At 35.5% G+C, this 15,744-nt stretch overlaps 1 protein-coding gene across 4 annotated transcripts in view; it reads right to left on the bottom strand.

The window, feature by feature from the left end:
* RYR2 (ryanodine receptor 2) overlaps nt 1–15,744 on the bottom strand; it is a 337,274-nt gene that overhangs the window by 50,408 nt on the left and 271,122 nt on the right. For all 4 annotated transcript variants that reach the window (XM_042888514.1, XM_042888524.1, XM_042888521.1 and 1 more), the window contains 8 exons: nt 15,559–15,618; nt 12,517–12,651; nt 11,670–11,705; nt 9,676–9,788; nt 4,131–4,227; nt 2,184–2,287; nt 1,552–1,603; nt 1,356–1,409 (listed from right to left, as the gene is read on the bottom strand). In XM_042888514.1, the coding sequence (XP_042744448.1) occupies nt 1,356–1,409; nt 1,552–1,603; nt 2,184–2,287; nt 4,131–4,227; nt 9,676–9,788; nt 11,670–11,705; nt 12,517–12,651; nt 15,559–15,618 (651 nt within the window). The remainder of the gene's footprint in view (nt 1–1,355; nt 1,410–1,551; nt 1,604–2,183; nt 2,288–4,130; nt 4,228–9,675; nt 9,789–11,669; nt 11,706–12,516; nt 12,652–15,558; nt 15,619–15,744) is intronic.

The following is a 15,744-nucleotide window of genomic DNA, read 5'->3' as shown; positions in this document are numbered from 1 at the left end:
CTTTTGCATTTATAAACATAAGTCTTTTAAATATCTAATAAGCATGCATTAGTATACTGACAAAAACTTACAGAAATTTGTTTAGTAAGTGATAATGTCATACATTGCATTTCCAGAAATAAAACTAAAAAAAGGAGCATGAAAATTTGGAATCACACTTAGTTATTTATCACAAAACAGAAAATGATATATTAGTTCAGTTTGTAATTCAGCTGTTCTACAATTCTGGAAGGACTAAAAGGAATTGGTATTTTTTCTAACTTCTGTATATTGCGAAACAGGAAACATAGACTACAGCAGTTCCTTGCTACCTCATACAGCATTTAAAAAACGTTCATAGCATCTGATATGTATAAAACAATGAGAGCTAATTGTAAGCATGCCCCAAACCCTTCCTCAAAAAACTAAACAGCATTCGTAGTTTCATATCAGATAAATCATTATATCTATAAATATTAAAAAAGAATAAAATCATGCATTTCCTGTTTCTCTGCTTTAGTAAATGTACTGAACACAAGTATTAATTGATTAGCAAATACAAGACAGCTTTTAATGTCAGAATCATATATCCTCAAAGTTTTCACAAGTTAACTCTTTACTGTCCCTCAGAATAACAAATTTCTCTTGATTTTCATTTTCTTGGTGGAAAAAGAGAGACAGATCACAGAGCAAACAAGGGCTCACATCTTTTACTGTTGCAATAAACTCACGTATTTGCATTTCCTCTTGCAGAGGATAGCACTAAAAGTTCTATATTAATCCACAATAAATACAGCTTTCTATTTTCAAGATAAGAAAATGCTTGGCAGTGTTCATTAAAAAAAAATTAAAAAGCATCTTTTATTAAGAAGTACTACTGTATAGAGAAAATTAAAAATACTGCATAAATTACTGGTACTGAATATGAATGGCTTCTGCTTCTGTATTATTTCAGTATTTTTATCATGTAAAAATTGAAGTAGAATCTGATACCTTGCAAGATTCAGTCTGTTACTATCAGACTTCTAGAATAAAATACCATTATATTTCTCTTCAGCAACTAAACAGTTAAAGTGAATCAACTAAACATTAAGATTTACATCATTTATACTACTACATTTATATAAACCTTCTTTCTGTGACAAAACATCTGCTTTTGTTTTACTGTTGTGAATCTGATGACTCATATTTGCCAATTCAGTTTCTGACATGTAGTTCACTGCCATAATAAGCTGCAGTAAGCCATGAACCAAGAAACATAAATGTCAATTGGAAGCTATGAAAAATGTCTATTACGAGAAGAAAAAAAAAATACAGAAAAAAAAACAAACATCAACAAGAAAAATACCACCAAAGAAACAGAAGTATAATCTTACTTCAAAGCTCTTCACTTCTTCTTCACAATCATCATCTTCTTCATCATGGCAACTCTGATAACACACAAAAAGAAAACATTTACTAATAAGCTCAAGAAAGGATAGGGATTAGTTGACCAAAACCAGAATTTCTCTTGATCCTCATCATTAATGTTATTAAAACAAAAAAGACATAAGAAGTAATGAAAAGAGGTACCTTTGCCATTATGTCAGCGTAAGCCATATACAGAAAATCTTCATCCAATTTGCTGGGGAAAGAAAAAAGAAAGAAGATTAGAACAATAATAGTAGAAAAGGCACTCCAAAATATTTTTAAGCATCTTAAAAATCACTTAAAGTATTTCCATGCTCATAATTACAAAAATCTTTTTTGAAAATGAGGACTAATACAAAATGACTAACTAATACAAAATGAAAATTAAGGCTAGCTACAAACATAGTGCCCAGATATCAAGAAAACAGATTCCAATGGAGAGAGCATGGTTAATTTTTCCATTATTTCTACAAGTATAATTAATACTTAGAGTATCATTTTCAAAAATAAACTCAGAAAAGATAATAATTACTGAATGCTGCCAGGAGTACAGCATCCATGTCTATGACAATGTTTATGAGGCATCTGCGTGTCTTTGTGAAACTCATTAAATCTTATTATCAGTCATGTTAAAACGTCTTCACATACTAGCACAGACTAGAGAGGTTTCAGTGTAATCCAAACTCACCATGTGTACATATCTACATGTTCTGGTCTAAACCGTGCAATTTAACTTAAAGACAGATAACTTTAAATACACATACACCCAGAATAGCATTTCACACTATCCCTACCATTTTTCTGTTAAGGCTGTTCGACTGAACAGTAGAATCAGTTGATGCAATGGATCAACTCTTTTAAGGCTTTCATCTTCTTCTGATGGTTCCTCTCCAGGTTTCTTCAGGGAAAAAAATAATATAAAGATTAAGGGAAAAAAAAGTATATTAAATTATCTATTGTGAAAATGATTTTTCACTTTCTTAAGTGTTAAACACTTGCATACCTTATCTTGACATGGTCAGTCAGGAGGAGACAAGCATTACACCATGAAGACTACATTATGTGCAAAGCTTGGGAACTCCTCTCTTCATAGAAATCAACTCTCATTTTCAAATTCTGAAACATTAGTCTCTTTCTCTCAGTGTTAACAAGCTTCATCAGTGACAAGGTGACAAGTTAAAACCCTTTGTTTGAATTGCTATGTCATGTATAATGCTCCCTGAGGAACACTATTCAAACTTGAAACTCATCAACAGCGTTAGTCAGAAGGAGCCATGTTTACCAACAACAATAACGAAGAATTCCACATGGTGACAAATCAATAATGTATAATAAGTGTTTTATATCAATCATGTGTATATACATACGAATACATACAAAGTTTTTTTTTTGTTCCCCCCTTCCCCCATGTTTATTTTGCTTTCTGGTTTAGACAGCTCTAGTTAGCTTTCTCTAGAAAGAAAATTTCTTCTTCATGATGGCTATGATGATTTTAATTTCCAACTCTAAAAACCTATCTTCACTAGAGGCTTAATCTGTTGAATCAAAATTAAGGACAAGCAGAATTAAGCTCCTTATTGTTTTTTCATATACAGGAAAGATATTACCAAATTTGCATAAAAAGACTTATAGACAGAAGATTCAGGAAGTAGATCTGTGTTAGCCTAATCACGTACTTAAACATTCATCTCCTACATACAGAAAATGCCTGTTTCACAGGCCTGGATGGTCTGAATCTGGCAAAGTCAGGAAGGAGAGAGTTTTCAGAGAGAGTTTTAATTGCATTTCTTCTTTTAAGCTATTTCCTCTTAACAGAAAAGAGAGTCCAAAATTCTCAGTACTGTGAAACAACGTACTAAGGCATGGTACATTATAGTTGCTGACTACAGAGAGCTAAAGAATGAGAATTCTTGGCTACGCTCTCTGAGCCCTAGCTTCTTTCCATTTTCTACTAGATATCTGAACAGTTCAGAAACACCAGGCCTTTTAACTTTAAACACAATCCAAGGCTCTTTCCTTTCTCCCCTTCCTGATGAGCCTGGACCCTCTTTATTGTAAGAAGACTGACTTGGCCCTGACAGAGATGGAAAAAAACTTCCTAGCACAGTCATTCCCTATCGTAATTCTTACCCAACCCTCACATAAAGCTAGATGATTATAAAAGGAAGAGAACACAAGCCTCTAATGAAAATCATCCCAGGGATTATCAGGCACTGAGTCTAACACCTTGACTGATGGTAAAAATCTTTATTTCCATGACCAGCAATCCAATAGGACTCTCATGCACTGGTAAGTCCAGCGAACAACATTTACACGTCTATATCTGAGGAACTGACTCATCTAAGACTAGAACTCCTCTAGTTTCCTATTCTAGTCTTTTGACTTAAATGGCTTTAATGGGGGTTGTAATGACTTCAAAAACATAAAAATTAACTGTGAAGAAAGAAGTCAACAAACTGTTCCCTTTCTGCACAGGGCAGGTGAAGAAAGGCAATATCAGCAGCTGGCATAGACAGAAAGTTTTATAATGACTGAAGCCCAGAGGTAGATTGCCTAAGGAAATTCTGTAATCTCCAGTGTTTTTGTGATTTTTAATATGTATCAGAATGTCTTGGTTATAAGCTCACACTTTTGAGTAGCGATAGCTCAGATAACCTCTTACATGTCTCAGAGACTTATGATTATACAAGATGAATGTTAATCCATAATACGTTCCCACAACCCTTTGCACCCAGACATACTGCTAAATCTTCTATCAGTTTGTCTTCAAAATAGTGTTCTTCTGTTTCAATCCAAGATTTGTCATATCCTTGAAGAAAGAGATTGACAGCTCGGTGCCTATAAAGGATAGTTAAAACAAAAGTTTTAAATTCATAAAAAGAAGATCTGGTCAATATAAATTTCATTTTGCTTGAAGAACTGTCCTTACATCGTGGCTACCATTAAAAAAGGAAGCAGAATTCCTATTGGAAACCATGTCCAAAGCATTGATTTTAAAATTGGTCTTTACATTCAAGTTTTCTATTCAAAAGAGTTACACATTAATATTTGTAAATTTTGGATTAAAATATAATAACAATCTTTTCTGGAAAAAATAACATAGAACTCCAAAGAAATAAAATAAATCACTTTGCCACATTAGCGAATTTTATTTTAAAATGAAATATTATTTTAATTTCAATACTAAGATAACAGCAATGGATAACACTGGACTGTGCTCAAGAACTTTTTTAATTGTTCAAGATAAGTCTTACACATTTAAAATCTTAAATTGTTTGATTTTGAATGAGCTGCATGGTTTCCTTTCCCCTAAGGACTCAATACAAAGCAGACCACGTGACAAAGATGCATCCATAAAGAATTTTATTACTTAATTATCTAAGATAACTCTCATATACCAAAAATGAAGAAGTACAATTAAAGTATATAGGAATGTCAGTTACATACAGGTGATCTACACACTGGAAGAGGCTACAAATGGAATTAGCTTTGTTCTATTTTCAGCTGCCAAGAGAACTTCATTTCAGGTTAGTATGATATTGCAGACCCTTGTGTTTCCCAGGACAGACTCAGATACACCATACTAAATGTGATAACAATATGCATTCTTAGTAAGAATTACTTTATGTTGAAAATATTAGATATAATTGTTCTGGAAACTATTTAGCTACTGCATGAAAACACAGATTGCTTTTTCTGCACATTCATTCCTTTGAATATCTTAGGACTTTAAGACTCATTTGACTATAGATTCTAAACTCTATTGAACAAAAGGAAAATAAAGGAACCTCAGGATGAAACAGGCAACCTCAGATGAAAAGGAACCTCAGTATGAAACAACTACAGTATGTGCATAATTTCCTAACAGAAAAATAGAAATGCTCTCCCTCAAAGTTCAAGATAGACTACTTTTCAGATAAATAGTACCAGTTTATTTCCTGTGTATAGTACATATTGCATCAAATAATAGAGGTAATTCAATAGTTATCACAGAATTGCAGGGGATGGATGGGTGAAAATCAGGAATCAGACTAATAAAGGACATCTGATGGCTGGGGTCTATTACAGGTCGCCTGATCAGGGAGAGGCTGTACATGAGGCCTTCTTGATTCAATTACAAGAACTGTGCTCGCCGGCTCTTGATCCATCCTCTTGATGGAGGATTTCAAACACCCAGATGTCTCCTGGAAATGGAATATTGCAGGCTGCAAGCAATTCCAGAGGCTCAAAGAGTGTGCTGGAAGCAACTTACTCATCCAACTATTAGACAAATCAACCAGAAGATAAGTGTTACTGGACCCACTGATAACTAATGCAGAGGAGCTCAAGAAAGATGTTAAGATTGAAGACACTTTACGCTGTAGTAAGAATGGCCTGGTTGAGTTTGCAATATTGAGGAAAATAGGCCTGCCAAAAAACAAAGTCAGAACCCTGAACTTTAGAGAGCAAAATTCCAGCTGTTTAGAGAATTGCCAGATGAGACCCCCTGGGGAGTAGTCCTTAGAGAAAAAGGAGCAGAGCAGAGCTGGCAACTCTTTAAGGACACTCTTCCGAGGACACTCTTCTCTGTCCCCCAGTATAGGAAAATAAGAAGAGAAAGCAAAAAAATCAGCATGTCTGAGGAAGGACTTGCTGGTCAAACAGAGACAAAGAATGACTTATACAGGCAGTGGAAGCAGGAATGGGTGCCTGGGAAGAATAGTTGTGCTGTTCAGACATGCAGAGCTAAGATCCAGAGAGCCAAGACAAAATGGAACTGAATTTGGCAAGGGATGTGAAAAATAACAAAAAGGGATTCTACAGATACATTTATCAGAAGAGACTGGCCAAAAAGAGTGTAATTCGTCTCATAAATGAGAAAACTGACTACAACAGACATGGAGATGGCTGAGGTACTCAAGTTCTTTGCCTCAGTCATCTTCAGTGGCAGACAGGATTCTCATTTCTTACACATTCCCTGAACCTCACATCTGTGAACCTCTAGATGGGACTGTGGGACTCTCCTACTGTAAGAGAAGAGTAAGTCCAATACACCGCCTCCCAAAACTGAACAAGTATAATTCTGCAAAGTCCAGCAACATGCATCCTGGAATCCTGAAAGAACTGGCAGATGTGGTTGCCAAGACATTCTCCATCATATTTGAAAAGTTGCGGCTGCCAGGCAAAGTCCCTGTTGACTTGAAAGAGCCCATTTTTAAGAAAGGGAGAAAGGAAGACCCAGGGAACTACAGACCAGTGAGCCTCTCCTATGTGCCTGGAACAGATCCTCTTGAAAGACATTGTAGAATCACAAAAACATAGAGATTCAACAGGAACTCTGGAGATCACCAAGTCCAAATCCTCTGCTAAAAGCAGGTTCCCTACAGTAGATTTAGAACTAAAGTGTTGTTCAGGCAAATCTTGAATATCTAAAGAGAAGGAGCCTCCACAATCTCCCTGGGCAGCCTGCTCCAGTGCTCCATCACCCTCACAATAAAGTTCTTTCTCATGTTTGTATGGAACTTCCTGTATTCTAGTTTGTGTCCATTGTCCCCTTTACTGCAGTTGCACACCACTGAAAAGAGCCTGGCCCCATCCATTTGACTCCCACACTTTAGTTATTTGTAAATGTTGATGAGATCACCTCTCAGCCTTCTCTTTTCTAGGCTGAACAAACTCAGGTTTCTCAGTGTATCCTCATAAAAAAGATGATCCCTTAACATCTTCTCATCCCTCCACTGGACTCTTTCTAGATTATTCCAACCTTTTTTGATTTAGGGAATCCAGAACTGGACACAGAACTCCAGATGTGGCTTTATCAGGGAAGGGTAGAGGGGGAAGATTAACTCCCTCAACATGTTGACTGTGTTCTTCTTAATGTACCCCAAGATACCACTGGCCTTCTTGGCCACAAGGGCACACTGCTGACTCATGGCCAGCCTGCTGTCCACGAGGACACCCAGCTCCTTCTCCGTGAAGCTCCTTTCTAGCAGGTCAGGCACATGGTTATTTGTCCCCAGGTGAAGACACTACACTTCCTCTTGCTGAATCTTAGAAGGTTCCTCTCCACCAAACTCCCCAACCTGCTTACATCTTGTTGAATAGCAGCACTGCCTTCTGGCATATCAGTCGCTCCTTACAGCTTTGTATCATCAGCAAACATGCTGAGGGTGGACTATGTGCCTTCACTAAGACCATTGATGACGATGTTGAACTAGACCAGACCTAGAAGCAACTCTTAGGGAACACCACTAGTTACCAGTCTCCAACCAGACTGCCCTACCTGTCAAAACCCTCTGAGCTCTGCTGTTTAGCCAGTTCTCAATCCACCTAACTGTCCACTCATCTATCCCATGCTTTCTAAGCTTCATTACTAAGATGTTATGGGAGACGGTGTCAACTGCCTTGCTGAAGTCAAGGTATACAACATTCACAGCCATTCACTGCTCATCCTGCATCTACCCAGCCAGTGAAGACATTAGAGAAAGGCTACCAGGTTGGTTAAGCATGATTTTCCCCTGGTGAATCCATACTGATGTAACCTTATCCAGAACAAATAGTTCCATCACTTTTCCACGGATGGAGGTGAAGCTGACTGGCCTGTAGTTTCCTAGTTCCTTCTTGCCCTTATTGAAGACTGGTGAGACACTGGCTATCCTTCAGTCTTCAGGCACATCTTCCATTTTCCAACACCTTTCAAAGATGACTGAGAGCAGTTTGGAAGTCATTTCTGTCAGCTCACATGGGTGTATCTCATTGGGGCCCATGGATTTTTGTGTGTTGGTTTCAGCTAGACACTCTGTGATCATTCTTTCTCAACCAAGCAGAAGTCTTCAATACCCCTAGATTCTTATGTCCAGAATCTACATTCCCAAGGGACAGTCTTAGTAGTAAAAACTGAAGCAAAAACATGTTCAGTAACTTTACTTTCTCAGTGCTCATTACCAGGGCACCCATCTCATTCAGTAGCAAAATCACATTCTCTCTAATATTCCTTTTGCTATTGACATACTGAAAGAAGCCTCATTTCCTTGACCTCCCTTGCCAGATTTAATTCCAAGTGGGCCTTAACCTTCCTTGTAGCATCCCACCATGTTTCTATATTCCTCCCAAGAGACCAGATCCCTTTTCCACTTTCTGCAGAATTGCTTTTTTCATTTGAGCTTTACCATGAATTCCTTGCTCCTCCATGTGAGCCTCTTGGCACCTTTTCCTGATTTCTTATTCTTAGAGATGCACCAATCTTGATCTTGGAAGGAGGGGTACTTGAACATCAACAAACTCTCTTGGGTCCCCTTACCTTACAAGGCTCTTACCCATGGGATACTTCCAAGTAGGTCCTTGAAGAAGTCAAATTTGTCTCTTCTGAAGTCCAAGTTTCCAGTCCTACTTACTGCTTTGCTTCTTCAACACAAGATCCCAAACTCCACTATATCATGATTGCTACATCCCAAACTGCCCCTAACCTTTAGATCCCCACCCAGACTTTCCTTGTTAGTAAGAACAAGGTCCAGCAGCACACCTCTCCTTGTTGGCTTCTCCACCTCCTGCATCAGAAAGTTATCTTCACTGTATTGCAGAAACTTGCTGGACTGTGTGTGCTTGGTAGTGTTGTTTATCCAACAAATATCAGGATGATTGAAGTCCCCCATAAGAACCAGTGCCCAGGATCATGAGGCTGCTTTCAGCTGTCTGTAGAAGGGCTCATCAACTTCCTCCTCTTGATCAGGCAGCCTGTAGTAAACACCCACAATGGTGTCACCTGTATTAGCTTTCCCCACGATTCTCACTCATAAGCTCTCAACTTGTTCATCCTTAGGCAGAGCTTGATTCATTCCAATTGCTCTCTCACACAGAGTGCCTCAACCATCTTGCATCTCAAGCCTGTCATTCCTAAAAAGTACTTAACCAGAGTTATACTACATTTTAGGAGCAAATTCATCTCCTAACATATATGTATATCATATATATATCAGTCATATATATAATATAGTGACCCCAATATGACCATTTTTGTATTTATCTCCTGTGAAAGGCATCCACTTTTCAAAAAAGAGAGGATAACAGGACAAAAAGGTGGAACAAGTTCAAGAGTAGAGAACCACAGATTTAAAATGATATTGTCATTTTTTTTCCAGAATGTATATTAAAGAAAGGAATGAGATCTATTAAAAGAAAGCACCATAAAATGTACATTATTTAGCTTCTCAGGTACTGTTTGCATATTTTTCTTCCTTTAGGTCTCACCGAATAGCATTATATGCACATAAACACAGTTGGCAATGATAGAACAGATATAGCTCTTACCTTGGCAAGTTATACAATGGTGCCATTCTAAAGCAAGCAACTACTGCTCTTTTCCTCTGTTTAGACAGCAGTTTATGCCAAACTGCTTTTTTGGAACGCTGAGGATGTTCAACCTGTTATATAAAATATATATGGAAAAATAAACAATGTCACAGTATCTCTACTCCCTGAGCATAGTAATAACAACAAAAATGTTAGATAACAAATCAGTTGGAAAGATAACAAAAATTAGAGATGGGAAAATACGTTCTAGACGGAGTTCAAGTGATGAGACAAATTAAAAAGAAGAAAAAACAACTCAAACAACATCAAATCAAACTGTCTTCCCTTTTATGGCACAGATATTCTCCTTTTTTACTCAACCCTAATTCTTAGATATTTCAGATTGAGTATTATCATCAAGCCCACCTGTTAGGAAATCTTACATTTTAGTACAAAGAAATTTCACGCTTGCTTTCTTTTGTACACAACTCCTTACATAGAGTGCACACTTCCACAGTGGCCCAGAGGGAATTTTTCTAAACACCACCAAGCTTTTATTTCTAATGTTTATCATGACCAGCAACAATAGAAAGGAATTACATTTTAAAATGAGACTTAGGTACAGTGATTTACTTAGAACTAAATCACTTTCATGAATATAAATATCAGAAAACCACAGCTGCCATCACTGAAACCTGGTGATATGATTTCCATGAGTGGAATGTGGCAATTGTTAGCTGCAAGTTGTTCAGAAAGGACAGATGTAGAAGGAGAGAAGGAAGAGAGAGAAAGGAATTGTGTGAAGAGCTGTACCCTAAAGAATGGCCATAAGCAAGTTAAATGCCTCTGGGTGAGAGTTAGAGACTGAGGCAGCAAAGGGAGCCTTGAGGTTGGGTGCATGCTACAGGCTGTTTGATCAAGGAGAGCCTGTTGATAAAGCCTTCTTCCTCCAGCTACAAGAGGCATTGCAATTGCAGGCTCTTGTCCTGCTGGAGGACTTCAGCCACTTAGAAATGTGCAGGAAAATTAGCATGGCGAGCTATAAGCAATCCATGTGGCTCCTGAAATGCACTGAGGATAACTTCCTGGACCAGGTAGTAGGCAGCCCCAACAGGAGAGATACAATGACAGACCTGTTTCTCACTGTGGTGCAGAAGACCAACAGCATGCTAAGGTGCATAGCCTGACTCAATAACTGGGAACAATGATTGTAGCCATGCAATACTTTTCAATGGTCTACTTATAGTTTTTGTGATTTACTTCACTTCTGCTTAAAAATTGATAATAAAATAATAAAATAATAAAATAAAATAATAAATAATAAATAATAAAATAAAATAAATAATAACATAAAAATAAATAATAAAATAAAAAAATAAAAAAAATTAATAAAAATTGATTTGATTTAACCTTGACAATCCAATAATGTTGAGGGTGAGGAATTGATAGAGGATTGTTTTTTGGAGGGGCTTTTACTTCATTTTTAGAACAGTTCTACTAGCAGAATATTAGCTTTTCTGACTCCCAGCAACATCAGAACAGTCAATGGAAATTAGCATTAGCTGAAAGACTTGGTGATTCTCACTTGTATTAAAATGAAATATTTTGTCTTAGAATACGTAGTGATGATAATGTGTATAAACACTCAATATTCAAACATGAAAACATAGTTTTCATAGTTATCAAAGATAACTTCACAAGTTTAGTGAAATACAAAAAATAATTCACAGTTAGACAATAAACATTTAATTAAACAGACTGAAAATGCCACAAAGCATTCAGTAAAACTGAAGAATTGCACTTGTAAGATTAAATGGTGACACTCTAAAATAACTTCCTTTCAAAAAATAAAAACCAAGTTATGAGTTTGTTACGAGGAAATATAGAAAAGTAATCACAGCAAACACACAACAAAGTCAGTACTAGCAATTTAGAAGTCAGACAAATCCAAGTGTGTAAGTTAGATAATTAGTAATGTCTTCACAAACAACTATAAAATTCTCTATACTTTCCCAGAAGAAATAGCCTCGGCCTACACAAGCAGATCTCTGAAAACAATAAAAACAAATAAATTAATAGTTCATGGAAAGAAAACACAAAGAAATAGCTGAAGTACTGATCTTTGCAAATACCATAAGGTCAGTGACTGTATGCGGACAACAAAGGACTACCTCAGATTATCATAGAAACAGTCCCAGTGTTCATTATAATAAATAATATTATAAACACATAGGATTATCAATTTTGGCAAGAGAAAAAAGGAAAATATAACAAAACAAATCTTAAAAAAAAAAAATAAAAGCACAACTACACATGGGCAATTGTCTACAGAAGAGGAATGAAGCTTTGGAACAAACTCTCTAAACTAATAGTTGGAAAAAAAACCAACACAGAAAAACAAATAAATAAGCAAAGTAGAAAAAACAACAAAAAAAACCAACAAAATATTGAAACCACAGAAAAGTGAAAAATACATAGCAGTAAGTGAAACGTGAAAATTAAATTTTTCAAGTAGTCTTTGATTTGTAGTATGCACTTAGATTTTTTTCTAATTGGCATATAGTAAATTGCACTCTGAATTTGCTCTCTAAAGTTATCAATAGAAAAGTTGTATATCAAATCATCTGACTGTCCAAATTCATATAGCTAAAATATGCAACTTCAAAATATATAGATAGTTTAAGTTTAATATATAGATAGTTTAAGTCTTGTTATTTCCATAACTGAAGAATCTTGGGAAAAAAAAGACGTTTTTTCAGTAAATGAAAGAAAAAAGAATATAAAACTAAATATGTCAGGTGAAAGTACAACAGTTTTGTTTAGAATAAGAAGCAATGGAATTGGGAAGATATCCCTAACCTGTTCCAGATGAAACAGTACATTAGCTATATCAAGAACTCTTTCCACAGTCTTCTCTGGATCTGATGAATCTTCAGTCCTGTTAGGTAAATCTTTGTAAAGTGCCATCTGCCATCTAATGGCGGGATCCTCAAGCTGCAGGAAAAAAAATTTCACACGTAACCAATGCTCAAAATAGAGTGATAAACAGTTCAATTAACACAGAAATTGTTTGAAAGGACAAAAGAAACACTTTATATTGCTGAGCCATACCCCTGAATGGCTAATCCACACAATGCCCACTACGTTCACTGGAAGAACACAAGAAACAAAAATGCAGACTGATTTGTGCAATATTTGTTAACAGCTTTCCAAGGAACTAAAATAATTATAATCATACAAAGAGCAAATGATCATGGGCCAACTATTATCAGTGATGAATATACTATCTAAGGAAAAGTACTAAATATGAGGTAGATAGAATTTTATACAGCGACTTTCCAGTTACTAAAATAAATAACAATGAAATTGTTGCTTTGTTATTTGCATCTTAGTTTTGAGTATTAGTCATGGAAATAAGTATTATTTGTATCTGTTTTTTGCATTTAAACTATTTTCAATTATTAGAAAATTCTATTTTTACTGATTACTAAAAAAATTAATGCTATTTTATGAAAAATGAATTGAAGATGCATTTGCTGATTGACCTACAAATCATAAAAAGCTGTGTGAAGTAAAACACTTTCTAATTTTCTCTTTATATTTTACTCCATTTTAGTGATCTCTGACTCTTAATTTTACTATTACCCATCTTTTTTTTTTTAATATTTTGTCTCCTCAGTGCTCCTACTATACAAACACCAATGAAACACACATTTCATGTGTGTTTTTTTGTGCCAATGGCACTGATGACAAATGGAATACAGTAACCATTTTACTGAAAGCTGTGACCCGTGATCCAATTCCTGACTGTGCAGTTTAGGTGTAAATGACCACTTTGGGAGACTAAGCCCCAGGAATCTGAATAAGGCTTAAACTCAGCCCTTACTTTTCTAAAATATTTTTGTGGATCCAGATGTCAATTTCTGTCTAAAAAGAGACGATAATGCTCATTTACAAAACATCTTCTAATGCACAATTTACTGGAGTTTCACGAATGATTATAAACTTATACAGTCACTCAATAGTCGCTTATTACAACCTAGAAAGCTACAATTGGAAGTCTTTTCTTCCACCTCTTGGCTTTTCCTTTTCTTAATAACTGTCAAATCCACATCTGTGTGAGTATTTGACTGTATCGTCATGGAAGAATAGTCCACAAAAGACTTCTTATGCACAGGGAGAGATGTCTTTTGATCTGAGGACTCCTCACATTCTATCAAAGTACAGATTTTTTGTATAGGTAATTTTCTAAGGGTATGAGTACTTGACATTTCAAGATGTGAATTAGAATGGCTGGAAGGAGATTTTGGTGACTTGAGCTTCATCTGTGTCAAAATGAATGCAAGTTTTAGCATGAATTTCCTGAAATAAAAGGCTCGGTACTGAGTAACAGCATGCAGGCATGTAAGGAAAGGAAAGACAAAAACAGGGTGAAGACAAATATAGACAATGATAGTCAAATGCATGAAATAGACACTGCAACATTTAGAGCTAAAGATTTAGGAGCATGATTATTAAAAAATGTTTGCAAGAAGAAATCCAGATAAATCACATATAATACAAATGACTGAACACAGCATCTGTGAGAAACCAAAGTGGTCAACAAGAAAACATTGTTTGAAGAGAGACTACTGCTATGTTAGCAGAACTCCTTGAAATAAAATTAGACTTTCCACAGTGTTAGGTTCCTCTGTTCTGAGAGCCACCTTACACAAACATCATTACAATAAAGTTACATATTAACTAGTAACATTAAATAATAACTGAAACTATTTATTCAGCTTATATTTCTTTAATATCCAACTGCATCATGTGCAGAAGGGCAGAGTATGCATATTGCACATTAGCACAGTCTTTTTTAACAGGAAGCATGATATCTGACCGTATCTGATGTTTACTCAATTCTGTCACAGGAAATGGTGACCAAATACTAATGACATCAGAGAACTGCAGAGTAACTGACTATAAGTACTGAAATTAATGTTAGGCACTGTATCTTTAAATAATTAAATTAGACACGTTTTTACTTTGAACTCTAGAATACATTAGCACTAAATGATTCAAGACAAGATACATTTCAAGCCACTGAGAAACAGCAACTTATAAATAGATAATAAACCACATAAAGCTAACAAATGTAATAATAAATTGAAGTTTTGAAAATCTAGGAATGCTGTGTTCTGCCCATAATTAAATGGGCAGAACATTCCCATACAGGTCAAAACCAGGGTTTTCATAGCCAGTAAAGCAATATGATATCAAATAAAGAGAAGTTCGAAAATAAAGCTAGCTACAAAAGCTATTTGGCTTTGTTAGCTAAATACAGTGTTGTTCCATTTAGGAATGCCATTTTTCATTCATTTACACTTAGGAAAATCAGAATCAATCCTTATAAATTTACAACAAGAAAATGTGTCAGTTAAGATTGGAATTCAATAAAAAATAATAATCTATACTGCTTCAAAAATACTTTCTTTTCCATGCGCTAAAAAAAAAAAAAAAGGGACAGAACATAATGATTTTTTACTTTACAGAATATGCAAAAGTAGCAGCTTCCTTTTCCCTTTAAATGCAAACTGATATAAGGTAACATCATTTGCAGATCCTATCACAAATAATTAGAAGGTAGAGCTTAAACTGTGATAGGCCTTGTTTACATGCCCAGTTTCATATTAATTGTGTTCATAGGGATTCAAAAGGCCACAGGCTATATTACAAAGTGCATACATAAGCACTTAAATAACTAACATTTAAATGTTGAAATTAAAAATTACCTGACTGAAGAGAAAAAGAGGTTACAAGTTATCGTAAATAACTGAGGCAAGTTCTTATGATATGGCACCGATAAATAAATTCAATGGAAAAAAGATTTTATCTTTATAAAAGCTACTTATAAATTACCTTGCCCTGGAGATGAAGATTACTGCGAATGATATCTCGTACCTCATCCTCAGTATCTTTCTGTCAAGAAATTATAAATTATGTGAATCAGGCACGGAAGGCAGTGAGGCATAAACATTAAGCTTGGGTTCAGTCCAAATAATAATTAAAATTGACAGTGAGGAAAACAATGAGGAAAAGTGAGGA

This window comes from Lagopus leucura, unplaced genomic scaffold (assembly GCF_019238085.1).
Source record: "Lagopus leucura isolate 7727_CA_CO unplaced genomic scaffold, USGS_WTPT01 Super-Scaffold_73, whole genome shotgun sequence".
In the NCBI taxonomy this organism is placed as follows: Eukaryota; Metazoa; Chordata; class Aves; order Galliformes; family Phasianidae; genus Lagopus; species Lagopus leucura.
The sequence above is the reverse complement of the archived record's forward strand: the minus strand, read 5'-3'. Positions and strand labels throughout refer to the sequence as shown.